The following is a 27,945-nucleotide window of genomic DNA, read 5'->3' on the forward strand; positions in this document are numbered from 1 at the left end:
GAGACTGCCTTGTAATAATTGAGACTGATTTCCAATAAGAGACTGGTCTCCTTGAGTGAGACGGCCTTCTAAAGAGTGAGACGGTTTCCATATATACGAATGCCTTCCGTTGAGTGAGACTGCTTCCCAAAATGACATTGTCTTCCGATGATTGAGGCTCTCAAATAAGTTAGACTGCTTTCCAATGAGAGACTGGCACCTTTAGTAAGACTGCCTCTGTAATTGGAGACTGCTTTCCGACAAGTGAGAGTCCTTTCATTTTAAGACTGACTTCCAAAGTGAGAGATTGCCTTATAACGAGACTATCCTTTGGGACTGTTTGAGTGACATGGCCCTGCAATGGCAGGAGCGTACTTTGTAATGAGTCAGGCCACGTCCATGCTTGGAGCGACAACGCTTGCGACAGCGCTGCTATCAAACACATTGACTCGATGGGCCCATGGACACATCCGTGCACATGAGCGACGGCGGGGTTTTTTCGTGTGACACATTTTTTTTTTGTCTTTGTTTCGCGATGGCCAGGGTCACGCGAGCGATTCGCCCAATGAGGGCGAACCAACTCCGTGGCGTCATCGGCCACACCTCCGACACGCCTTCCCATCGCGAGGATCTGTAGTCCACAGTTCGCCTGGCTGACAGGCGCGCACGAGGCCTTGCACTCCGTCGCGCGCCTGCACCATGGACTTAGGCTTGTAATGTAGTGGGCGCGCGCACGGCGTTGCATGTGCACGTGGCGTGCACAACGTTTAGTGCCTATAGGGCAAGCGGTGACGCGCGTGACTAGAAGGCGTGGCTCTGACGTCACAGCGTTAGGCCGAACTGTGATTGGCTCACAGCGACGTGGCATCAGCGCGAAAATACAAATTTCTTGTATTTCCTCTGATCTTCCGCGCCACCACTCATGGACGTGCGCTTGCGCGTCTCAACTATAGCACCATCAGCCTCACAGGGCAATTATCATAGACACCCGTGCGTGCACTATATTACAGGCCTTAGACTGCCCTCTAATAAGTGGTGATTGTATCCTAATGATAACATCTTTTATTGACAGAGACTGCCTTTAAAATATGTTAGACGGCCTTTCAGTAAGAGAGTGGCCACTTTGAGCGAGACTGCCTTCTAATGAGAGACTGCTTTATTATTAGTGAGAGTGCCTTTGAAGGAGAGAGATGTCCTTGTATTGAGCGAGTGTCTTACAAAGAGAGACTGTCGTTTTATTGAGTAAGACTGCCTTCTAATGAATGAGACTTGCTTATGAGTGAGAATGTCTAAAAAAGACTGTGTTCTAATGAGTGAGACTGCCTCTTAATGAGACTCTTCCAATGATCGAGGCTGCTTTTAAATGAGACTGCTTTCCAACAAGTGAAACTGTTTCTTTATAATCGTGCCTTCCAATGAGAGAGACTGTTTTGTAATGAATCAGATTTGTCCTCCAGTGATTTAAGACTGCCTTCAATTGAGTGAGACTGCCTTTCCAAAGAATGAGACTGCATGACCATGAGTGAGACTGCCTTTTAATTCTCAAATTTGAGAGTACCCAATAATGAGTGAGACTCTTCTCCAGTGAGCGATTCCAATGAGCCAATAAATGAGATTGCCCTCCAATGAGTGGGACTGCCTCTCGGTGAGAGTGCACGCACTACTACACCCTCCGTACTGCTTCACCCTCCATGTATACACAGCCCAGGTACAGTGCGGGCAGTGCCATCCTCCCCCACATACACTGCTTCACCCTCCATGTATACACAGCGCAGGCATCAGCAGTGCCATCCTCCCCCACATACACTGCTTCACCCTCCATGTATACACAGCGCAGGCATCAGCAGTGCCATCCTCCCCCACATACACTGCTTCACCCTCCATGTATACACAGCGCAGGCATCAGCAGTGCCATCCTCCCCCATATACACTGCTTCACCCTCCATGTATACACAGCGCAGGCATCAGCAGTGCCATCCTCCCCCACATATACTGCTTCACCCTCCATGTATACACAGCGCAGGCATCAGCAGTGCCATCCTCCCCCACATACACTGCTTCACCCTCCATGTATACACAGCGCAGGCATCAGCAGTGCCATCCTCCCCCACATACACTGCTTCACCCTCCATGTATACACAGCGCAGGCATCAGCAGTGCCATCCTCCCCCATATACACTGCTTCACCCTCCATGTACACACAGCGCAGGCATCAGCAGTGCCATCCTCCCCCACACATACTGCTTCACCCTCCATGTATACACAGCGCAGGCATCAGCAGTGCCATCCTCCCCCACATACACTGCTTCACCCTCCATGTATACACAGCGCAGGCATCAGCAGTGCCATCCTCCCCCACATACACTGCTTCACCCTCCATGTATACACAGCGCAGGCATCAGCAGTGCCATCCTCCCCCACATACACTGCTTCACCCTCCATGTATACACAGCGCAGGCATCAGCAGTGCCATCCTCCCCCACATACACTGCTTCACCCTCCATGTATACACAGCGCAGGCATCAGCAGTGCCATCCTCCCCCACATACACTGCTTCACCCTCCATGTATACACAGCGCAGGCATCAGCAGTGCCATCCTCCCCCACATACACTGCTTCACCCTCCATGTATATACAGCGCAGGCATCAGCAGTGCCATCCTCCCCCACATATACTGCTTCACCCTCCATGTATACACAGCATACACAATGCAAGGTTGTGATTCAGTGCTTCTTTATTCTGGTTTCCTTTAGGACTCTGTGCAGGGGGAGTCTCTATCTAAGCTGTGTCTGTGATGTCTAGGTTGGTGTGGGTGTTGGTTGCGGGGTGTCCTCTTCCTGGTCTTCTCCCTCCTTGGGGGGGCAGGCATGGCCTGTTCCACCCCTGGACTCCCTCTCCAGATCAGACAGGCGCTTCTCCTTTAAGCGTAAGACAGGTGGTCAATATAGTCTTATAGTCCTAGATGTTCCGGGCTCTGTATTCCCCTGTCCAACCCTAGAGGTGTGGGGCTTTATTTCCAACCCCCCCCCCCCCCCCACACCAATCCAGCCTTAGAGGTATCGGGCTCTATTTTCCTCTCCTCCCACCGTGTCCAGCCCTAGAGATGTCAGGCTCTATTTTATACTCCCTGTCAGCCCTAGAGGTGCCAGGCCCTGTATCTCCACCCAACACCCATCCCTGAAGGTGCCAGGAACCATATTCCCTGACCTGTCCTAGAGGTGCCAGGCTCTGTATCCCCATCCAGTTCTAGAGGTGCCAGGTTCTAGCCACATCCAGTCCTAGAGGTGACAGGCTCCGTATTCCCACCCTCCTGAGTTGTACAGTCTTATAGTTTTCTTACCAGAGCTGCGATCCTCTCCCCGGGGTCTGGCGGCATCACCTTCTGAATCTCTAAAACATCAAGCCTGGAATATACACAGCAGAGCTCTTTAATAAAGAGGGAAGTATTGCAAAGATGGGGTCTTCATATAAAGAGGATGTGTTCTTATAAAGAGGGGAGGGTTCTTGTAAAAAGGGGGTGTTCATATAAAAAGCAAGTGTTCTCATAAAGAGGTGTTCTTATAAGTGTTCTTTTACAGAGAGAGTTCCTATATTTATGAAGATGTTCTTATAAAAAGAGGGGTGTCCTTATAATTAGTGTGGGGGGGGTTCTAATAAGGAGGGGAATGTTCTTATAAAGAGGGTTTTTTACAGAATTGCATACCAAATAAGGACAAACAAGCGCAAACAGATACAAAACGTAAGGGGGACCCTGCATGTGAGAGCTTACAATGTAGAGGGACTAGGGGGCAGTGCTGAAATAAAAGGTATAGTGGCTGCTCGATGTGGGGTGGAGTAGGGTCCAGCCGCACAGCTGGTCCCATTGAGGATTGGGGGTGTTGGCGTGGAGTTTGGTCGAGCTGCACAGCTGGTCCCAGTGGGGGGTGGGGGGAGGATTTTGGGTTGTTGGATGTGTGAAAGCTGGCGGGGGAGAGCCTGACGGTGCGTGCTAGGGAATTCCAGAGAGACGGGGCAGCACGTGAGAAGTCTTGTAGGCGGGAGTGAGAGGAGGCAGGACAAATGGCGGATGTAGGGGGCATATAGGGATATATTTGGGGATGAGTTAGTGGCAGATTTCCCTTTAGGCCCGGGCATAGGGCGGCAAGATTTGGGGGTGGCAAAAATGTCCGCCCCTATATAATTTTGCCGCACTCTCTGGCCTATCGGGCCTTATGGGAAGTCATTTAGCCGCCTCCTTTACCTGCCCACCTCCTCCTCCTGAACCGCAGCGTCAAATGATGCCACGGACGTCACGGCAACGTGACGTCGCAGCGTCAAATTACGTCGCGTTAGCATGGCAACGTGACTCCGTGCGCGACGTCCGTCGCATCATTTTAAGCTGCGGTTCAGAAGGCGTGGAGGGGCAGCAGGTAAGGAGGCTCGCGCCACAGCTGTGTGGTTTTGAAATCCGCCGCTGGGATGAGTACTGAGATCTGAGGTCCCTGCGACTAGCCCTGCAGGGTTTCCCCAGTTGTGAGTATGTGTTGTCTGTTTATATGTCAGTTGTGGATACTTTTTTCCTATAAATTAATTTGATAAACTCTTGTGTTTCTGTCTGGCAACTTGATCCCTGGTGTAAAAGTCCTGGACGGCAGGACTGAGCGAGGGAGCAAATGTGAGGAATGAAGGAGAGGGCAGAGTCAAAGATGACCCTTGGGCTGCGGTCCCAGTGACTGCTACAGCGCACGCCTCGGCGTGCGCTGTGCGTATAAGCACCGCCCCTCAATGGGGCTGGGCCCAGTACGCACCTTCCCGCTGAAGGTGCAGCCGCGCCATACTGCCAGGTTTTTTAAACTCAATGAAATTTGAGTTTAGAACATGCGACGGAGGCGTGGCCACGCCCCTGCCGGCGGTTCACCCAATGAGGGCGAACCAGCCGTGTGAGGTCATGGCCACGCCCCCGCAAACCACCCACCACGCCCCCGGAGATCGTGATTAGCGCTGTGCACGGGCCGCCCCCCCCCGCTGGGCGTGCGGTCAACAGTACCGACTGGGACCGCAGCCCTAGGCTTGGTCCCCGCTGGCTGCTGCAGCGCTTGCTATGGCGGGGACAAGAGTCGGCCCTCAATGGGGCTGGGCCTACTGCGAGGGGCGGCCGCCGCGCTGCGCGGTGAGTTTTTGAGGCAGACCCAAATATTGAGATTGGAACTAACGACAGAGCGCTAGGCCACGCCCCCCAGTGGTTCAGCCAATGAGGGCGAATTTGCCGGGTGACGTTATGGCTGCGCACCCGTCACCCCCTCCCCCCGTCTTTTCCCCTGCAGCTCACTGCAGACTGGGGAACTCGGCTGCACAGGCAGTGGGGCCCTAACCTTAGGGTGCGGTCCCAGTCAGCACTGTAGCATGCGCACGCTGCACCGCGATCTGCGGACCTGGGACAGAGGGAGAGTTTGCGATGGGAGGGGGCGTGGTGGGCAGTTTGTAGGGGCGTGGCCATGACCTCACGCGGTTGGTTCGCTCTCGTTGGCTGAACCGCATACTTTAAACTAAATTTCACAGTCTTTACTGAAAACCTGTCGCGCACCGCTGGGGAAATGTGCACGACAAGGTAATAACTGGGACCGGACTGACTGGGGGGGTGGTGCTTGAACGCACGGCGCACGCGGAGGCGTGCGCTGTAGAAGGTAATGGGGCCGCAGCCTTGGACAGCGGTCTTGGGATGTTGAAGAGATCATAGTATTATTGACAGTGAGGGAGAGTTGGGTGTAAGGGTGGTAGTGGAAGGGTGGAAGAGTATTAGTTCTGTTTTGGACATGTTAAGCTTAAGGTAACTGAGACATCAAGGAGGCGATTATGGCGAGACAGTTGGAGGTGCGGGACAAGAGAGGGGGAGAGGGTCGGGAGGAGAGGTAAATTTGTGTGTCATCGGCATAAAGATGAGACTGAAAGACAACAGATTGTATTAGTTCACCAAGAGAAGACATGTAGAGTGAGAATAGGAGAGGGCAAAGGACAGAACCTTGTGGGAGCCTTATAGAAAGAGGGAGTGAAGAGGAGGAGAAGATACCAGAGAAAGAAACACTGAAATAGCAGTTGGATAGGTAGGACATGAACCAGGAGAGGGCGGTGTCACAGAGGCAAATTGAGTGGAGAGTGTGCAGGAGAAGGGGGTGATCAACGGAACTAGGACAGTTAGCCTTGGCCACCAGGTCCATTCACCACTACAGCTGAACCACGGGGTCCAGGCCATTTTGGGTAATGTTGATAGCTGCAACCTAGGACCTTAACCTCTAATCCTAACTTGAACCCCTAACTTTAATCCCAACAACACTTATCGCTAACCCCTAATACTAATGTTCCTAACCTTAACCTCTACACATTTTTTGACCTTCACACCTAACCATAATCCTAACCTTTTAATCCCTAAAAAAACAAACCCATAAAAAGTCTAAATCCTGTGGCGAAACAGCCGTGGCAAATTGTCCCACTCCTTGATCAACAGTGTAGAAGGCAGCAGGGAGATCCAGGATAATTAGTAATGAGAAGTGACCCTTAGACTTAGCTGTGAGTAGGTCATTGGCAACTTTTGTTAGTGCCGTCTCAGTGGAGTGTAAAGGACGGAGACCAGATTCTAAAGAATCAAGTCAGGAGTTGGAGAAGCGAAAGAGTGTCAGGTGGTTGTTTACAAGTCGCTCAAGTAGCTTAGATGCAAAGGGGAGAAGAGAGATAGGGAGGTAGTTAGAGAGAGGGGTTAAAAAAAAAAGTTAGAGTGGGGCTTAGTGCGCCAGAGAGGGAGTGGAGGAGTTGTGAGAGAATAGGATGAACGGGGCAAGTTGTAGGGTGAGCTGAGAGGATGATGATGAGGGAGTGTTCTTATAAAGGGGTGTTTCTTTAAAGATGGAAGGGGTGTTTGTATAAAGAGGGGAATGATCTTTTAAAAAAGAGAGCGTTCTCGTAGAGAGGGAGTGTTCTTATAAATGGGGGTTCTGAGGAAGAGGTTGTTTTTATAAAGAGGGGGTGTTTTCATTAAAAGGGGTGTTCTTCTGAAGAGGGGATTTTTTTTTATAATGAGGAGGCAATAATCAAGCAGCCCTTCACCAAATGGCACTCTCAGGAAAGTGAATTAGAAACGGTAGGGGTAAGAGCAGCAAGTCGATGATAATCCAAGGCAAAGGGAGACTGCCGAAAACAGTTTACAATTGTAAAAGTGGTAAATTGGAAGACGTACAGAAACATTAGGAGGGGAATCTTCAGCTGGGATTTAAAAATGGAATGTGAAGATGCTTGACAAATATTGAGCAGAAGAGAGTTCCATTGGTAGGAAGCAGGGCCGCCAACAGAAATCTTTATGCCCAGTATAAAGGAGGGTGAGAAGAGTGTACAGCCCTAAAAGAGTGGAAGAGAATTTTATAGAGTAGAAGGGAGAGGCTTCAGGAGATGGGAGGGGGTGGAAGTTCCAGGTGGTGGAGGTTGAGAAGAGCAGCGGAGACACTCATTCTTCTAACTGGAAAAAATAGGTTTCAAGGCAGAAAGAAGATGATTAGGAAGAATAGAAGTGTGGAAGGGACAGAGAAGATTTCTCGGCGGCTAGCTCGTACCTTGCCCTTGAAATTGGAAAGTGTTGTGGTGTAGTGGAAGGAGAGCAGCATGTTGTAGAATGAGGCCAAAGGAGGAAGTCAAAGGAAGAAGCGTGGGTTAGATTTGTGCATGTTTTATTAGAGAGGAAACGTGGCTCTGTTTGGCAAGAAAAAGACCAGAGTTAAAGCAGGGCAAGAGGAATTTGTAGTGAAGGAAACCCTCCCAGAGGCATTCAGCTGTACAAGTGCAAGAGCATAACAAACGTGTAGATTACGGAGGGGGGGGGGGGGGGGGTTGGTGTACGGTAAGCCTCGTCGTACAGGAAGAGCAAGGGAGGAGGCAAGGAGTTGTAAATTGTAACAAGGCTGATTGGGACAGACGAGGGTTCGACGTAAAGTTAAGATTTTAACCTGTATTCCAAAGACTGAAGGTTAATGGAATACTTATAAAGAAGGTGGGTGTCCTTACTGTACAAAGAGTGGGGGTGTCCTTACTGTACAAAGAGTGGGGGTGTCCTTACTGTACAAAGAGTGGTGGTGTCCTTACTGTACAAAGAGTGGGGGTGTCCTTACGGTACAAAGAGTGGGGTGTCCTTACTGTACAGAGTGGGGGTGTCCTTACTGTACAGAGTGGGGGTGTCCTTACTGTACAAAGAGTGGGGGTGTCCTTACTGTACAAAGAGTGGGGGTGTCCTTACTGTACAAAGAGTGGGGGTGTCCTTACTGTTCAAAGAGTGGGGGTGTCCTTACTGTACAAAGAGTGGGGGTGTCCTTACTGTACAAAGAGTGGGGTGTCCTTAATGTACAAAGAGTGGGGGTGTCCTTACTGTACAAAGAGTGGGGTGTCCTTACTGTACAAAGAGTGGGGGTGTCCTTACTGTACAAAGAGTGGGGGTGTCCTTACTGTACAAAGAGTGGGGTGTCCTTTCTGTACAAAGAGGGTGGGCGCACTTACTGTACAAAGAGGGTGGGCGTCTTTACTGTACAAAGAGGGTGGGTGCCCTTACTGTACGAAGAGGGGGGTGTCCTTCTAAAGTGGAGGGTGTTTCTATAAAGAATGAAGATCTCATCAAGAGGAGGGATTCTTAAAAAGAGGGGGTGTTTATGTTAAAGAGGGAAGTGTTCTAATAAAGAGGGAAATGTTATGATAAAGGAGAGTGTTCTTAAAAGAGGGTTTTCCTCTGACAGACCTTCTCATTATCTGGCCCAGCTGCCCTGCCATCTCGGCTCTTAATAACTCCTGGGCCTCCTCCGCCTTTGCCAACTGCCCCAGCGCCTCCTGCACCTGCCCCACGACGGCGAGTAGCTGACTCTCCAGGTCCTTCTGCTTGCCCTGGTTTTCTGCTATCTGTCCCCTCATCTCCTGCAGTTGGGGCTCCTATAGGGCAAGAGAGAGAGAGATAGGGTACCAGGAGCAGTGCCTCCCCCCCCGTCATATACAGATTGCTACACCCTCCATGTACACACAGCACAGGTACAACGCGGGCAGCGCCAGCCATCCCCTTTACACACACCGTGGGCAGCGGCAGTGCCAGCCTCCTGCCCTCTCATACCTGTCCAGGTGTTTCTGCAGTCTCTTGCCCCACGAGGGGTAACTCTTCGTTCCTGCACCAGGGCACGGTGGATTTCCGTCGGGGAAGAGTGGAGGCGGGTCTTGTTCGTGTTCTCCTCTGAAACGGAGAAAGTCTGTCTCTCTCTCTCTCTCTCTCTCTCTCTCTCTCTCTCTCTCTCTCTCTCTCTCTCTCTCTCTCTCTCTTCATCCCTCTTTTCCTCGTTCTGTCCCCCTTTTTTCCTCTTTCTCCTTGTCGCTCTCTTCTGTGCCACACTCTCCTGCTTTTTCGCTCTGTCTCTACCTCCTCTCCACTCTTCCCCCTTTCTCCATTCTTCTCTCTCTATCTCTCTGTCACTCACTTTCTTTCCCACCAAATACACAAGTAAGTTATGGTGTGTAAAAAAAAAAAGAAAAAAAGAGACGAAAAATACTTTTTGCATAAAGTGACACAGTGCGAGTGCTCATTTGCATGTCGTTACCCAGAATGCTTTGCTGCAGGGCATGCACTGCATGCAGTGCGATTATGGAGTAAGGCAGGTTTGTGGACTTGTCTCAGACGTGAATGCGCTCAAAAGTGTTCTTTTATCATCAGGTGTTTCTCTACCCACTACATTCCCCTTTTTCTCTCTATTACCCTCTCCTCTCTCCTCTCTACTTCCCTCTCCTCTCTCCTATCTCCTACCCTCTCCTCTCTCCTATCCCCGACCTTTCTCTCGCTCTCCGATCCTATCTCTCTCCTATCTTTCTCTAGCTCTCCTATCTATCTTTCTCTAGCTCTCCTCTCCTATCTTTCATCTCTCCTTCTCTGTCTCTCCTCTCTCTCTCCCCCCTTAGTGCGCTCTCTCTCTCCTTCGCGCTCGCTCTCTCTCTCCTTTGCGCTCGCTCTCTCTCCTTCGTGCTCGCTCTCTCCTTCGCGCTCCCTCTCTCGCACCTTCGCGCGCTCTCTCGCTCTCTCTCTCTCCTTCGCTCGCTCTCCTTCACGCTCTCGTTCACTCTCTCGCTCTCCTTCGCTCTCTCGCTCTCCTTCGCTCTCGCGCTCTCTCTCCCTCGCGCTCTCTCTCCTTCGCGGTCTCTCTCCTTCGCGCTCTCTCTCCTTTGCTCTCTCTCTCCTTCGCGCGCTCTCTCTCTCTCCTTCGCTCTCTCTCTCTCCTTCGCACTCTCTCTCCTTCGCTCTCTCTCTCACTCCTTCGCGCTCTCTCCTTCGCTCTCTCTCTCTCTCCTTCGCTCGCGCTCTCTCTCTCCTTCGCGCTCTCTCTCTCCTTCGCGCTCTCTCTCCTTCGCGCGCTCTCTCTCTCTCCTTCGCGCTCTCTCTCTCCTTTGCTCTCTCTCTCTCCCCTTTGCGCGCTCTCTCTCTCCTTCGCTCTCTCTCTCTCCTTCACGCGCTCTCTCTCTCCTTCGCTCTCTCTCTCACTCCTTCGCGCTCTCTCCTTCGCGCTCTCTCCTTCGCTCACTCTCTCTCCTTCGCGCTCTCTCCTTCGCTCGTTCTCCCTCTCTCCTTCGCTCTCTCTCCTTCGCGCTCTCTCCTTCGCGTGCTCTCTCTCTCTCCTTCACTCTCTCTGTCTCTCCTTCGCTCTCTCTCTCCTTTGCTCTCTCTCTCTCCTTCGCTCTCTCTCTCCTTCGCTCTCTCTCTCCTTCGCTCTCTCTCCTTCGCTCTCTCTCTCTCTCTCCTTCATGCTCTCTCTCTGTGCTCGCGCTCTCTCTCCCTTTGCCTTCTCTCTCTTTCTCCCTCACCTTCTGTTTCTCTTCTCTCTACTTCCTACACTCCCCTCCCTTCTATCTCTCACCTGTACAGCGGTCTCTCTCCCCTCCTCCACTTTCTCTTCTCCTGTGGCAGTCTCGGCCCCCTCCCTGCGCTCTCGCCCGGCTCTGCCCTGGGATGGGACGCTCTGCGTGCGGATCACATGACGTCTGGCTCTTTTCTCCCTCTCTTCGCTCTTCAGGGGTGGTGCCAGACGCTCCCTCATCAGGTTGGTCATCGATTGGCTCTTGATCACCAGGGGGCGGAGCTTGCACAGGTCCCTCGGGGCTACAAAGTCAGGCTCATCCCCCTCCTCCTGCCTGTGATATTATACACATCTGTATACAGCGCCACATACACCGCCGGTGCGATATATATATATATCTCCTGTACATCTCAAGATAAATCACCAGAGGGATCTAATGTAGTATACCAGTACTGCACAATTGTTGCAAAAGAAGTGTCATTTATTGGTCCAGAATGCTGACAAAAGCCTGACGTCTAATAAATTACCCATCTTTTGCAAGTGCTGTGCTGGTATACTCGGGGCTCGGTGCAGGGACATGTGGTGCGGGGGCCTCTTACCTTCTCCTTCTCCATCTCCTTCCTGCAGGGTCCCTCGTCATGGCGCCGCCACGGCGAAAGGCCGTTGCCACGACAACGGGGCATGGCATTGTCATGGCAGCGCGGCACTATTTTGCCGGCTCGGCGCCATGATGAGGGACCCTGCAGGTAAGAGATGGCGAAGGATAAGGTAAGAGAGTTACAGAGGTCCCCGCGCTCTCCCTCTGCATTCAGTTTAATTGTGGTGTGGAAGGGCGCGGGGCCCTCTGTACTGCGGGGCTCGGTGCAGTGTTACTGATGGAACCGTCATCACGCCAGCCCTGGGTATACTAGATCACTCTGGTGCTTCATCTTGACTTACATCTCTCTCCCTTTACCGAGCACCACTTTGCCACATCATGGGCATATCACACTCTGTGTGCAGCCATTTTGCTTAAATATATATAATTAGTGTGTATGTATGTATGTATGTATGTATACTGTACACACACACACACATACGTTATTACCCCTGTTAACGTGAGTTAGCACAAAATAATACATTAGATCACGTGTGTTATCTCCTTAGCCATTGTTTTCAATAGCACTACTGTTAAATAACGGTCCAACATACCGCCACGTAACGGGTGCAATAACGTCTGATACATCTGTATATACAGAGCCATATACACAGCTGGTACTGTGCGTGTGGTGAAAAAAAATAAAAAGAAGCGCAAAACACAAGAAGCACCATGAAATATAGCCACATTTAATGACCATTAATCAAGAAATACTTTAAAAATGATAGAGAAAGTGATGCACCGAAAAGTGAGCGTCTTAAAATAAAGCTTCCCTGAGCAAAGTCTTGGAGGTCCTCTCTAGTCTTTGCTGGCTCTGGTGCCTTTTAACATCTAGTAGAGAGAGTTTCTACTACAGGGGTCTCCAACTCTGTCCTCAAAGGGGCATCAACAGGCCAGTTTTTATGGATATTCCGGCTTCAGCACAGGTGGCTCAATCCGTGCTGAACCTATGCTGAAGCATGGATATCCATAAAAGCTGGCCTGTTGGTGGCCCTTGAGGACTGCGTTTGAGACCCCTGCCCTGCTAGCTTTTAATAGACGCCAACGGATCCAGCAGAGACGGGGACGGAATATCAAGACTTTGCTCAGGGAAGCTTTATTTTAAGACGCTCACTTTTCGGTGCATCACTTTCTATATCATTTTTAAAGAATTTCTTGATTTATTTGTCATTAAATTCGGCTATATTTCATGGTGCTTCTTGTGTGTTGCATTCTGTTTTTTTCACAACATAGTTTCTTTTTTTATATATTGAGGTGAGACAGAGTTTCTCTGCAACAAGAACCAGCAACTACTGTAGGCACCAAGAGTTACTGTTAACATCTTTTAATCAGACTGGATGCGCCTTAAAAATATAAGACTATCCATTTCTATTACTACAGTATCTTCACCACTGAAGTGCACTTCATATCTATACATTATTTATGTATGTGTAACCCCCTCCCGATGTTGGGTACTAAAGTAAATTAGGCGTTAACAGTGAGAGTGTGTCATATAAGATATAAAAGATAGGAGCAGAGGATTCTGGGGGAGGGTTCCAGCATAGAAGAAAGAGAGAGGCTTCAGAGAGTAGAGGGAGGGAAAATATTCCCCAAAGTATAGTATAAATCAGGCCCCCCTTTTATTGTTTTAGATAGAGCTCTGACTCAGGCCCTCATTCTCTCCCGTCTTGATTACTGTAACCTCCTGCTGTCCGGCCTTCCTGCCTCTCACCTGTCTCCCCTACAATCTATCCTAAACGCTGCTGCCAGAATCACTTTACTCTTTCCTAGATCTGTCTCAGCATCTCCCCTCATGAAATCCCTCTCCTGGCTTCCGATAAAAATCCTGCATCTCACACTCCATTCTTCTCCTCACTTTTAAAGCTTTACACTCTTCTGCCCCTCCTTACATCTCAGCCCTAATTTCTCGCTATGCACCATCCAGACTCTTGCGTTCTTCTCAAGGATGTCTTCTTTCTACCCCCTTTGTATCTAAAGCCCTCTCCCGCCTTAAACCTTTCTCACTTTCTGCCCCACACCTCTGGAATGCCCTTCCCCTCAGTACCCGACTAGCACCCTCTCTATCCACCTTTAAGACCCACCTTAAGACACACTTGCTTAAAGAAGCATATGAATAGCACTGTGGATATTCTGAACACATGATACATAAGCTTGGCCCCCTGCAGACACACTTACCAGAACTCCCTCCTACTGTCTCTGTACGTTCTCCCTACCTACCAATTAGACTGTAAGCTCCTCGGGGCAGGGACTCCTCTTCCTTAATGTTACTTTTATGTCTAAAGCACTTATTCCCATGACCTGTTATTTATATTATCTGTTATTTATTGGATTACCACATGTATTACTACTGTGAAGCGCTATGTACATTAATGGCGCTATATAAATAAAGACATACAATACAATACAATAGAGCCCAATAGTGTGGCTAAAACAGAGAAGAGCATGTTACGGGAATGCAGACATGCCTCAGTGGCCAAGCAGAAGTGCCCCCAGGATGTTTGGGGGTCAGTCCTATTCAGTACCCCATGAGGAAGTAGCAGTCCCAAAGCACTGGTTGGAAAGCAACCGTAACGTTGTACAGGACAGGACAGGATCTCGGCATGGGCTCATAGTAAAAGGGACAATAAGAATATGAATAAGAAGGGTGGCCCGGTCCCCCAAATGATTGTCTGTAACGTACAAGTAAATGCACCTCCCACGAGTGTTAAGAGTGGGCACTCGGGGAAGACCCATCTTAAGAGTGATGGGAGAATGGATGAAATGAAGTACAACAATGTAAATCTACCTGTGCCTGTGATTGCAGTGTTCCCAAGCATGGGAACATAAATAAAGATTTACGTTGTACTATAAAACTCCTGGCGCCCAACTTTTCCATCACCCTGCCGGCCACAGCAGCACCCCGAGACAAGGGAAATCTATGTGAATGTCTAATACACCACTATAGTGATGTAACCTCCCTAGGGAGCCAAGCAGGGAGGGTTACACGTGTGTGTGTGACCCTCCCGACCTGGCTTCCTAGGAAGGTTACATCGGTGTGGTGTTTATATGGCTACTCCGCATGGTTTACCTTGACTCAGGGTGTTGGCATTCAGGTGGCTGGGGCGATGAGGCAGCAAGCTTGTGAAATAATTGGCACCAGGAGCTTTTATAGTACAACGAGTCATTTATTCGTGTCTCCAACTCGGGGACCGCTCAGACATACTGTATCTTGACAGGTTGTACAGCGTTTTATACAAAAACATACACAAATACTTCTCTTCCATCTGTGCCCACTCTTAACACTTAGATGGAGGTACTCTGACTTAGTTGCTTGGGTAGTTGTGGGATCTGGCTCCCCTTGTCACTTCGGAACCCTTTAGATAGTGATCCGACTATTCGAGTCCCCTATGGGGAATCCTGATAGGTATCATTGGGCTTGACCCAATACCTTACTGTCTGTATTTGGGAACTACGACTTTCACACAGACTGATGAAGAACGTTAGCACTGATCCGCAGATAGAGTGGATCAGCAGGCACCTGTGGGCCTTCATTTTCTTCAGACCCTCTATGACATGCCGTATTCCTTACTGAAACTGTACAGGACACTTTTTCTGTCTTTATGGGCTCCTTGCTTAAGGGGTACTGGCCCTATCTGCAACATAACAAACAGGGGGGCCTGGTCACCTTATTAACATACCCATCTACACTCCCCGAGGCTCCGCTCCTCTGGACCTGTAGGAACCTAACCTCCCAGAACAGTCCCTCCTCCTTAAATACCCCTTTATGACATATGGATCCCCATAGCACCCAGGGTCCAGCATATACCAGTATTGTTAGTAACTCTTTTAGGAGGGGGAGGGGTTACATTTATGTATGTAATTAATTCACTCACACAGCCATATGCACCGCTGGCACTATACAGGCATACTCCGGTTTAAGGACACTCACTTTAAGTACACTCGCGAGTAAGGACATATCGCCCAATAGGCAAACGGCAGCTCACGCATGCGCCTGTCAGCACGTCCTGAACAGCAATACAGACTCCCTACCTGTACCGAAGCTGTGCGCAAGCAGGGAGACGACAGAGCCTGTTATAAATGTGTTGTTTATGTACGTATTATGTACGTATATGACGATTGCAGTACAGTTCATGCATCGGTAAAGGGAAAAAAGGTAGTGCTTCACTTTAAGTACATTTTCGCTTTACATACATGCTCCGGTCCCATTGCGTACGTTAATCTTCACTATATATGCGTATATACAGAACCATACTGTATACACTGCTGGCTATGTGTGTATGTGTATGTGAGTATACAACTCTGGTGCTTTCTACACATTGACTGCTCCTTATACATATAGTACAATACACACGTACCTGTTGCTGTAGGCTGCACCCTGAGTGATGCATGCTGGTACAGGCTGTCCCTGCGCTATGGCCTGAAGGATTGTGGGTAATGGCTCCAGCTGGTCCTTGGTTTGCTGAGAGTGAAGTAAAGAGATGGATAGAGTTATAGATGGCGTTTTAGGGTCATACACCCATATCCAGACAAAGGTGCTATGCTTTAGCATGCCTTTCCTCCCATTCGTTTGACTGGATTTGCATGGGAGTAAAGGTGTGCTATATCTTAGCACCCTTCGGTAGGTCTGGGCCATTGAGAGTTATGAAATCCCGAAAATGGCCCAAATGGCCGCTTTGGAGTATACAGAATTTACACCACACAGAGAATGATAGGGTTATAAAGAAAGTTATAGAGATATATGTTATAGGGTCATAGAGGGAGTTTTAGTTTCATAAAGTAAGTTACAGGATGACAAAGCGAGTTGTGGAACCATAGCGAGGATTCGTTTTAGAGAGACTAATAGGGTGACATATATCATTATTAGGTCATAGAGGGAGAACCAGCACATCATGGTGTGTTATAAAAATATGCAATAAAAATGGCGGGGAATATTAAGTATTATAATAAATCTGGTACTTCAAGGGTTAATGTGGCTAGTTTGACTTACAAATTACAAAGAAATTGCTGTATGGCCTGCCAGACCAGGCCTGTGTTTTATAGGATTGATGGAATCTAGAGATAAGGGCATTTGTTTTGCCAGAGATGGGATTAAATTTATAGCTCTATTGACACTCCAGTAAGCAGGACACTTTTAATGGTACTTTCAAAGCATTCCTGGATTGGTACTACAGAGTGCCAAGGGGCATGACTAACCCAACCGCTCAGAAGATATGAAATATGGAATCCTATGAAATACTGACACCTATTTAGAAGTATACAGTTTAGATATTTGTTATCGTTTCAAGGAGACTAGAAAGCCAAACACTTGATTATTTATGTGTCAAGTGCATAGTTTTTCATCAATAAACAGGGACCTTAGACCTGTGTGTGTGTGTGTGTGTGTGTGTGTGTGTGTGTGTGTGTGTGTGTGTGTGTGTGTGTGTGTGTGTGTGTGTGTGTGTGTGTGTGTATACACACCATAATACTGAGTTAAGTTGTGAGTAAAAAAAGTGACAAAAACCCTCCACAGGAAAGCAAATATGCAAATACAACTGTATGCTCATCTGCATGTCTTAGGCAGGTCTGCAACCCCGCCTTTCCCCATTATCACCCAGCATACAGCACTTCCACTGCAGCAAGGGATTCTGGGAAATGACATGCAAATGAGCACACAGTGTCACTTTTTGCCTCAAAAAACATTTTTAACATGGTTCCCTATAGGCTTAAGCTTGCTGCATGGTCACAGCTTTGAGCACAGCCAGGGTTAAGGTGCATACCCAGAAAACCACCCACAGACAGCCTATAGGGAACCATGTTAAAAATGGTTTTTGAGGCAAAAAGTGACACTGTGTGCTCATTTGCATGTCATTTCCCAGAATCCCTTGCTGCAGTGGAAGTGCTGTATGCTGGGTGATAATGGGGAAAGGCGGGGTTGCAGACCTGCCTAAGACATGCAGATGAGCATACAGTTGTATTTGCATATATATATATATATATATATATATATATATATATATATATATATATATATATATATATATATATATATTACACACTTATTATTTGCATATTTGTTGTGTGGTTGCAGCGGATTAGATTGAAATTGAGTAAATGGTACATTAACCATGTGTATTAGACCTGGTTGCTATATAAGTTGTTTGTGACAGATGGTATATGGGGACGGATTGAGGGGAGATATTGTTCATTTGTAGGATTTTTTGCAGAAGGTGAAAAGTGGGCCTGCTAGAGAGCTGTGTATTAACCCTTGTCCCATATGCAGGTCATGTGTCACACGTGTGCCGTACGTGACAAGAGTTATAAAGTTGTAGAGATATATTTATATGATTTTTAAAAATACTTAAAGAGTTATGAAGACATTTATAAGGTTATATAGAGATGTATAGAGTTCTACAGAGGTTCACAGGGTCATGGAAATATTTTTAGGGTTATAAAGTGATTTATAGTGTTATAGATATGTTTATAAAGAGATGTATAGGGTTATACATAGATTTATACGGTTTATAGATATTGATTATATATGATTATAAAGAGGTTTACAGGGTTATAAATATATTTTTAAGGCTATAAAAAGGTGTATAGGTTTATAGGATTATGGAAATATTTATAGGGTTATAGAGACATTTATAATGTTCTAAAGAGGCTTAAATGGTTCTAGATATATTTTCAAGGTTATAAAGAGATATGACCTCTGTATAACACTACAAATCTATTTATAACCCTGCAAACCTCTTTTTAACCGTACACGTATCTTACCTTATAGATCTCTGTTTAACCCAGCGATAAATAGCTATGAGCAGGGTTATAAATAGATTTGTAGGGTTATACAGAGGTTTATATGGTTGTAGAGTTATAGATTATTTGTAGGTTCATCTGATTATTTCTGTCTGGGTTTAAACTATGGGACACTCCCCCCACCCCCCCCCCCCCCCTCCAATACAGTTTTTTTTAATGGTTTGTCCTCGTTGTGAGGTGCTATTTAGCTCTCTTCAATACGTCTAGTTTCATGTGACTTTTTAGCTCTATAAGCCCAGACTTAGCTGGGGGAATGCAGTGTTCAAATTTTAAAGTGTGAGTATTTTTAAGTGTCTCTGGAGTTATACTTCTTCTTTACACTCATAACATCCACAGCTTCCTGCATTCACTTCTACCACATACGGTACCTCCTCTCCGTGCAAGATCGAGTAGACTTCCTCTCACCTCCTCTCCCTATATCTCCTACTCCTTCTGGACCCAGAAGACGTCTCCAAACCCTGGCCCCTACGTTACCCCATTTTCACTTGCCCTAAACTCCCACCTCTTCTATCACTGAATCTCAAAAATCTCTACCCCTCGCAACCTGATGTCCATCCCCTGCTTACCTCCTTGGTTCTCTCCCTTTTTTGCTGTGGAATACTTGCTCTCTCTTTAACAAATTACAAACATGAACTCTTTTTCCTCTCTTTGCATTGACTAAAACTTGTCTCTCATGCTCTGACTCTGCTCTGGAGGCAGCTCTATCCTATGGTGCCCTCTCCTCTATCCTATGGTGGCCTCTCCTCTATCCTATGGTGGCCTCTCCTCTATCCTATGGTGGCCTCTCCTCGTCCCGTGGGATGTGGCGTGGAGTAGGAACGCTTTCTTTTCAATGCAAGTTTTAGCTCCTGCCTACTCCTGCTTCCCTGACATTCTCATCCTTTGAGGTCCACACTGTTCAGTTTTTCTCTTCCCTCTCTCTGGTCTGCGAGGTTTATAGAATTTTATAAAGCGATTTATAGGTTTATACAGTTACATAGTTACATAGTAGTTGAGGTTGAAAAAAGACATGCGGCCATCAAGTTCAACCCATGCTAAATTTAGACGACCGATACTTTATCCTATATCCGTACTTGCAGTATATTGATCCAGGAGGAAGGCAAAAAAAAAAACCCCCAGTGAAATATCATCCAATGTTATCTCATAAGGGGAAAAATAAATTCCTTCCAATATTGTTAATCAGATTACTCCCTAGATCAGGCCTGCACAACTCGTAAAGTGAGAAGGGCCGAACTGCTCCAAGGAAGAAAAAAAATTGTGCCGCACGGGTAAAATCATCATCATCACCATCATCATCTCTCCTCCAGCACATCATCATCCTCATCCTCATCCTCATATCTCCCCCATGTCTTCCCCAGCACCCTTCATCATCATCCTCTTATCTCCCCCAGAACCCCTCACTATCAACCTTTGCGATACTCCCCATCTATCTTTCATACCCCCATCTCTCCCCCTCACGCAATACTCCCCCTCCACATCAAACACACAATACCCCCTGCACACCACACACATCCCACCCCCCCTGCACCTCACATCCTTCTCCCCCCTTGCACCTCATATCACTCTCCCCCTTGCACCTCACATCACTCTCCCCCTTGCACCTCACATCATTCTCCCCCCTTGCACCTCACATCACTCTCCCCCCTTGCACCTCACATCACTCTCCCCCCTTGCACCTCACATCACTTTCCCCCCTTGCACCTCACATCACTCTCCCCCCTTACACCTCACATCACTCTCCCCCCTTGCACCTCACATCACCCCCTTGCACCTCAAATCACCCCCCTTGTACCGCCAATGACCCCCCCTTGCACCTCAAATCACCCCCATGCACCTCAAATCATCCCCCTTGCACCTCAAATCATCCCCCATGCACCTCAAATCACACCCTCTTGCACCTCTAATGACCCTCCCCTGCACCTCCAATCACCCCCCTGCACTTCCCATCACCCATCACCCTCCCCCCTGCACCTCACATCACCCATTACCCTCTCCCCCCTTGCACCTCACATCACCCACAGGGCCGCCGACAGAAATCATGGTGCCCTGGACAAATGAAAGGAGCAGCTCCCCCCCCCCGAACCAATAGCGCACCCCCCCCGAACCCATAGCGCACCCCCCCCCGAACCCATAGCGCACCCCTCCCCGAACCCATAGCGCACCCCTCCCCAAACCCATAGCGCACCTACAACAAAAAAATATGGGTGGGAGACAGTGATTGGTGGGTGGGAGACAGTGACTTTACTGTGACTGGGTGACAGTGACTGGGTGGGAGAGTGTGGCTGGGTGGGAGAGAGTGACTGGGTGGCAGTGGGTGGGAGAGAGTGACTGGGTGACAGTGGGTGGGAGAGTGTGACTGGGCGGGAGAGTGTGACTGGGCGGGAGAGTGTGGCTGGGCGGGAGAGTGTGGCTGGGCGGGAGAGTGTGGCTGGGCGGGAGAGTGTGGCTGGGCGGGAGAGTGTGGCTGGGCGGGAGAGTGTGGCTGGGCGGGAGAGTGTGGCTGGGCGGGTGAGTGTGGCTGGGCGGGAGAGTGTGGCTGGGCGGGAGAGTGTGGCTGGGCGGGAGAGTGTGGCTGGGCGGGAGAGTGTGGCTGGGCGGGAGAGTGTGGCTGGGCGGGAGAGTGTGACTGGGCGGGAGAGTGTGGCTGGGCGGGAGAGTGTGGCTGGGCGGGAGAGTGTGGCTGGGCGGGAGAGTGTGGCTGGGCGGGAGAGTGTGGCTGGGCGGGAGAGTGTGGCTGGGCGGGAGAGTGTGGCTGGGCGGGTGAGTGTGGCTGGGCGGGTGACAGTGACTGGGCGGGTGACAGTGACTGGGCGGGAGAGAGTGACTTGACAGTGACCGGGGGGGTGCAGCTTGCCGCCGGACGCTTTCCCTTCCTGCCCCCGATATCCCTGCGGAAGATGCCCGGGACAGGAGGTGGGTTTGGGGGCACGGGTTGGGGGGTGGGAGGGCACGGGAGGTGAGCTCATGGGCGGGGCCACGGGAGGTGAGCTCTGGGGGACACGGGAAGCTGGCCGAGGAGGGAAGCGGTGGGAAGCAGGCTGCAGGAGGAGCTGGCTGGTACTTCCCCCTCCGTCCCACGTTGGGAGCAGGGGGGGGGGCGGCCGCAGAGGAGCTGGCTGTTACTTCCCCCTCCGTCCCACGTTGCGAGTGTGGGGGGGGGAGCGGGCCCGCAGGAGGAGCTGGTTGTTACTTCCCCCCCGTCCCATGTTGGGAGCGGGGGGTAGGGGGGATGAGCGGGCCATGCGCATGCGCGCCGGGACCGCAGGGAATCGCCGCCATTTTTTAAACTTTTTTATTTATTTCATTAACTGGCGCCCGGCCGGAGTCATCGCGGGCCGCACAGAGAGGCCAGGCGGGCCGCATGTTGTGCAGGCCTGCCCTAGATCAACATCCTTCCCATGTTTACTTATTTGGTATATCCCTGTATATCTTTCCTTTCTAAAAAGATGGGCAACCTTTTTTTTAACATATCTATTGTATCTGCCATCACGGTCTCCATGGGTAACGAATTCCACATTTTAACCGCCCTGACTGTAAAAAACCCTTTCCTTTTGTTGCTGGTGAAATCTCCTTTAATCCAACCTTAAGGGATGATCCCATTTCATTTGTACTGCCCTTGGGATGAATACAGCTAAACCCCGTTATAGCGCGACTCACTATAACGCGGATCCGCATATAACGCGGTTTGAGCATGGACCCCGAATTAAAAAAAAAATAAAAATATTTAAAAAAATATATTTAAAAAATAAAAAAAATGTATACACTCACTGCACACTGCATACACTCACAGCACACTGCACACACTCACAGCATACACTCACAGCACACTAAATACACTCACTGTACACTGCATACACTCACAGCACACTGCATATACTCACAGCACACTGCACACACTCACAGCACACACAGCACCAGCATACTGCACACACTCACAGCACACTGCACATACTCACAGCACACTGCACACACTCACAGCACACACACCACACCACACACACAGCCCCCCCTACCTTTGGTGTCAAAGCCCACCTTTGGGAGCATCGTGGGGCTGCTGAGGGGGGGGAGGAACGGTGCAAGGCTGGGGGATCGGCGCAAAGCTGGGGGGTCGGTGCGGGGATCGGCGCGAGGCTGGGGGGGGCGGTGCGGGGATCGGCGTGAGGCTGGTGGGGGCGGTGCGGGAATCAGTGCGAGGCTGGGGGGGAATAGGTGGGGGGGATCGGTGCGAGGCTGGAGGATGGTTAGCTGGTGCGGAGCTGCTGAAGGGAGTGCGGGGAATGCTGGGAGAACTACAGTGGCTGCTAGGGGCCATGTAGGGCTGCCGGTGCCTCACTCCACCTCCCCCCTCCTCCCGATCAGGCACACGGCGGCCATTTTTTTAAAAATTAGCGCGACTCCAGTTATAGCGCAGTCGGATCAGGTAGCCCCCGAGGACCGCGCTATAACGGAGTTGAGCTGTAATTCTTTTGAAAGCCCCTTGTATTGTCCCTGACTATTTGTATATCGTTATCATATCCCCTCTAAGGCTGAGTCCATGGTGACTGCAGCAGTGCGGAGGCGCGCTGAGGCTGAGGGAAAGCGGGTGGTTTCCCTGGCCTTAGTTCGCGCGCCGTCCGGGGGCGTGTCGGGGGGCGGGCCAGTGACGTCACGGAGCTGGTTCGCCCTCATTGGGCGAACCGCTCACATGACCGGCCCGAGCTCCCGTTAGCGCTCAAACTAAAAATTGTATAAGACCTAAGCCTGCGGACGCGTGCGCGAGCCCCTGCTAAAGCCGCTCTCATTGCGGCTGCAGGGGCTCACTGACAAGGGTCAACGCGCCTCAGCACGGGTCCTGGACTCAGCCTTAGACTCCTCTTTTCTAATGTAAACAAATTGAATTTAGCTAGCCTCTCCTCAAATCAGATTAACCATCCCCTTTATTAATTTGGTGGCTCTTCTCTACACTTTCTCTAGTTCCATAATGTATTTTCTAAGGAGTGGTGCCCAAAAGTGTACTCGATATTCAAGGTGTAGTCTTACTAATGCTTTATAAAGGGGCATAATTATGTTTACTTCCCTTCCATCCATTACCCGTTTAATGCAAGATAAGATCTTGTTTGCCTTTGCAGCTACTGCATGACATTGGGCACTATTGCTAAGCCTGCTGTCTGCAAGCACTCCTAAATCCTTCCCCATCAAGGATTCCCCCAATTTATCCCCATTTAATTTGTAAATTACCTGTTTATTCTTATTTCCCAAATGCATAAATTTACATTTATCTGTATTAAACCTCATCTGCCATTTACCTGCCCAAGTTTCCTGTCTATCCAAGTCCTTCTGGAGAGAAATGACATCCTGCTCTGATTCTACTACTGTGCCTTACACAATTTAGTGTCATCAGCAAAGATGGAGACTTTGCTCTCTATGCTAACTTCGAGGTCATTAATAAACAAGTTAACAAGCAGGGGTTCCAGTACCGATTCCTGAGGTACTCAGCTCACAACTTTAGTCCAACTTGAAGAAGTTAAATTTATGACAACTCTCTGTTGTCTATCCTTCAACCAGTTGTCAATCCAGGTGCAAATATTTTTACTGAGTCCAATTTGCTTTATTTTGTACACTAATTTATTGTGTGGAACCGTATGAAAAGCCTTTGCAAAATCTAAGTAATCAACTGCATTACCCTGGTCTAAATTCCTACTTTCCTTCTGAAAGAAACGATAAGTTTAGTTTGGCCCGACCTATCCATCATAAATCCATGCTGACTATTACTAAAAAAATTGTTTTTCATTAGGTATTCCTGAATATTGTCCCGTATTAAACCTTCAAGTAGATTCCCGACTATAGATGTCAGACTTACAGGTCTGTAATTCCCCGGTTTGATCTAGTTCCCTTTTTAAATATAGGCACCCCGTCTGCTTTACACTGATCTTGTGGTACTGAGCCTGTGGAAATTGAGTCCTTGAATATTAAATGTAATGGTTTAGCTATTAATGAACTTGGCTCCTTGAGAACTCTTGGATGTATGCCATCAGGGCCAGGTGCCTTATTTACTTTAATTTGATCAAGCCGCCTATGAACTTCTTCCTCAGTTAACCAATTGTTCGTTAATATAGAGGTTGTGGCTTCCTCCTGCGGCACTACTATTGCAATTGATTCCTGCCTGGTAAATACAGAGACACTAAATTTGTTTAATACCTCGGCTTTTTCCTTATCTCCAATAATTTGCCTGGCTATCTCACACTGAAAGGGTCCTATATTTATTTTTTAAATTGTTTTGTTATTAAGGTACTTAAAGAACTTTTTAGGGTTGCCCTTACTTTCCATTGCAATCCTTTTTTCATAATTTGATTGCCCTTCTGCAACTTTTGTTACATTCCCTATAATTCTGATATGATGCCTCCGTCCCTTCTGACTTAAAGGGGCCCATTCACTAAACTTCGATAAAATCAGTGCATTGCGATCGACTTTGCATTGTTTTATCGCGCTATTAAACATGTTGGTAATAACGGTATTCACTAAGAAAAAATCAAAGTTTTTTAAAGTTCGTTAAAAAAAAAAAAAAATACAGCATCAAATGACTTTTTTTTTTTTTTTATATATATAAGTTCCATCACGCTATAAATCCTATCGATTGAAACTCCAGCCTGGAAGAGTTGCCTGGAGACGCTGCGTCTCCATGCACGGCTCTTACAGGCGATGGTACAGTTTCAATATTAATTTTAAAACTAGTGTGCGGGAGCAGGGGGTCTCCCGAAATGAACCGCATTGATTTACTTCCCGAAATACAGGCCCTGTTATGGGGTGCCGGTATCCCCGCAATGTTAAAATCCTCCGCGTCACATGACCGGGGGATTTAAATCCTGCAGGGGGTTACCGGCACCATACTGGGGCCTGTAACTCATGAAGTAGGTGGGTCCCTGAGGCTGAAATCAATGCCGTTCAGCTCAGAAAAACCCCCTGCTTCCTTACACTAGTATGAAAAATAAATAAATACATTTATCATAGCTGCTAGTGTTATCCGCTAAGGTTATGAAGCTGCTTTCATTTTTTTTTTTTACTTATAGTGTACGAGAGCAGGGTGTCTCCTGAGCTGAACCGCATTGATTTCAGCCTCGGGGACCCTCTGCTTCCCGAGATTTAGGCCCTGGTATGGAGTGCCAGTATCCCCTGTGCGTTTACATCTCCTGCGTCATGTGACGCGGGAGAATTTAATCATTGCGGGGATACCGGCACCCCATAACTGGGCCTGTATCTCGGGAAGCAGGGGGTCCCCGAGGCTGAAACCAATGCGGTTCAGCTCCAGAGACCCCCTGCTCCCGTACACTATTAGTAACATTCACATTAAAGCAGCTTCATTACCTTAGCCGCTACAGTTATGACTTTTTAAAATGTATTTTTGTAATACTAGTGTGCGGGAGCAGGGGGTCTCCTGAGCCGAACCGCATTGATTTCAGTCTCGGGGACCCCCTACTTCCAGAGATACAGGCCCCGTTATGGGGTGCCGGTATCTCCTGCAGCATTTAAATCCCCTGGTTACGTGACGCGGACAATTTAAACATGGCGGGGATACCGGCACCTCATACTGGGGCATGTATCTCGGGAAGGAGAGGGTTCCCGAGGCTGAAATCAATGCGCTTCAGCTCAGGAGACCCCCTGCTCCCGCACACTAGTATTAAAATGAATATTTAAACTGCACGATCGCCTGTAAGAGCCGTGCATGGAGACGCACCATCTTCCTGGCTGCAGTTTAAGCAAACAGTTGCCGATCGATAGGACTTAGAGCACGATAACATTTAAAAAAAACAAGTTGTTCAACGCTCTATTTTTTTTACCGAACTTTAAAAACAAATGCTGTTTTTCCTCAGTGAATACCGTTTTGACCCACATGTTTTATAGTGCGATAAGATCAGTGCATTGCCGATCAACTTTGCATTGTTTTATCACTGTTTAGTGAATAGGCCCCTATGTCTGGATAATTAAAATCGCCCATTATGCAAGCTTCACCTACTATAGTTTAGATGCCTTCTCCATTTGGAAAATTATTTTGGCTTCCTCGATCTCACAGATATTTGGTGGTTTATAGCGCATCCCTACAAACATTTTTTCTTTGTACTTTTACCTCCACTGCTAATTTCTATCAACAAGGTCTCTACATTTCCATCATTCCCTTCATAAACATCTTCCCTTATAATTGGTTTTAGATCCGGTTTAACATATAAACATACTCCATCGCCTCTTCTATTTGCTCAATCCGCCCAAAAAAGGGGATAACCCTCTAAATCAGGCCTGCTCAACTCCAGTCCCCGAGGGCCGCAAACAGGCCAGGTTTTCAGGATATCCCTACATTAGCACAGCTGGCTCAATTAGTGGCTCAGTCATACTGAGCCACTTATTGAGCCAGCTGTGCTGAAGTAAGGATAGAACAACAACAAGAGAGCATGGGCCCCAAGGAGAGCACTCTTCCACTAATAATGAACAGGTGTAGCTAGAATACATGTGTTGAAAGGGAGGAGTGAGTGAACAATAAAATATATATTTATTTGAGTCGTAACTCAGAAGAATAAAATAATGTGGAACGCTGTCAATCCAATAAAGTAGTGTTGTGAGCCAGTAAACAGCGAATTTAAAATAAGAACGAATGAACCAAAATAGTGGTCACTGTGCTATCTAAACTCCTATGATGGCTGATACCATCCACTACCAATGTGCTAACAATTATCACCGCGATGTATGGTGATGTGTAGATGACCTATAGTAGGTAGTGGCATACAGAGGTAAATAGTCACAGTGAATACCTAAGTAGCCCAATATACAAGAATAAATGCTGTATCAAGGGTTAGCAACGCAGTGCACAAATAGTGCCTGCACACAGATCGAGATCCAGTTTGCAGAGTGTCGTGTGTGGATAGTGGTAAGCTATCCAGACTCCTAGAGTATGCACCTAAAGCATACCCAGCTATTCAGAGTCTTAATAAAACCCTCCCAGAGTATATATGGAATGGTGTGGTGATAGCTACTTCGTGAGTATTTTAGCACAGTGACTGCCTATACCACATACATCAATGAGTCATAGAGATATCAGTTATTGCTATGACAGTACACACGTAGTGCCTGTTAACATGTATTGATCCAGAAATTAGGGCCCTGGAGTTACCAAGTATATATCCAGACAATGTGGAGAGCAGAATAGTATCTGCTCTTACAGTGCGCAACTCGTGCCTTTTAGCATTGGCATATATTCATGTGTGCATCAGATCTTGTGATTAGGCAAAGTCAGTGGCTCCTATGGCAGTACACAAGTAGTGTCTGTCAACATGAAATTAGGACCCTGGAGTTACCATGTATATATCCAGACAATATGGAGAGCAGAATAGTAGCTGCTCTTACAGTGCGCAAATCGTGCCTGTTAGCATTGGCATATGTTCATGTGTGTATCAGACCGGGTGGTAGGCAAAATCAGTGGCTCCTATGGCAGTACACAAGTAGTGTCTGTCAACATGAAACTGGTAAGAATCACAGGATTCATTCGTACTGTGGAAGCAGGCATACCTCTCAAGACGTGGCTGGGCCCCCGCAAATAAATACCGGGTGCTCAAGTGTATCAGCCTGAGGTGTGCCCGTGGTTAAAATTATTCATAGAATGTAACAATAGCAAAACCCCATATCGGAGGCTGCTGGGGATAGGAAGCGCTCCGACCGCAAGCCATTTCCAGCTAGCAGTAG

General features: G+C 48.3%; 1 protein-coding gene across 1 annotated transcript in view; it reads right to left on the reverse strand.

Annotated features, from left to right (window-relative positions):
• Positions 1–2,695: 2,695 nt before the first annotated feature.
• RASAL3 (RAS protein activator like 3) overlaps positions 2,696–27,945 on the reverse strand; it is a 105,967-nt gene continuing 80,717 nt past the window's right edge. The window contains exons 13-18 of the mRNA XM_075577301.1: positions 15,804–15,907; positions 10,872–11,145; positions 9,089–9,205; positions 8,726–8,913; positions 3,320–3,383; positions 2,696–2,897 (exon numbers count right to left, since the gene is read on the reverse strand). Coding sequence (XP_075433416.1) covers positions 2,778–2,897; positions 3,320–3,383; positions 8,726–8,913; positions 9,089–9,205; positions 10,872–11,145; positions 15,804–15,907 — 867 coding nt within the window. The 3' untranslated portion in view covers positions 2,696–2,777. The remainder of the gene's footprint in view (positions 2,898–3,319; positions 3,384–8,725; positions 8,914–9,088; positions 9,206–10,871; positions 11,146–15,803; positions 15,908–27,945) is intronic.

The sequence above is a fragment of the Ascaphus truei genome, chromosome 20, assembly GCF_040206685.1.
Source record: "Ascaphus truei isolate aAscTru1 chromosome 20, aAscTru1.hap1, whole genome shotgun sequence".
Lineage (NCBI taxonomy): Eukaryota > Metazoa > Chordata > Amphibia > Anura > Ascaphidae > Ascaphus > Ascaphus truei.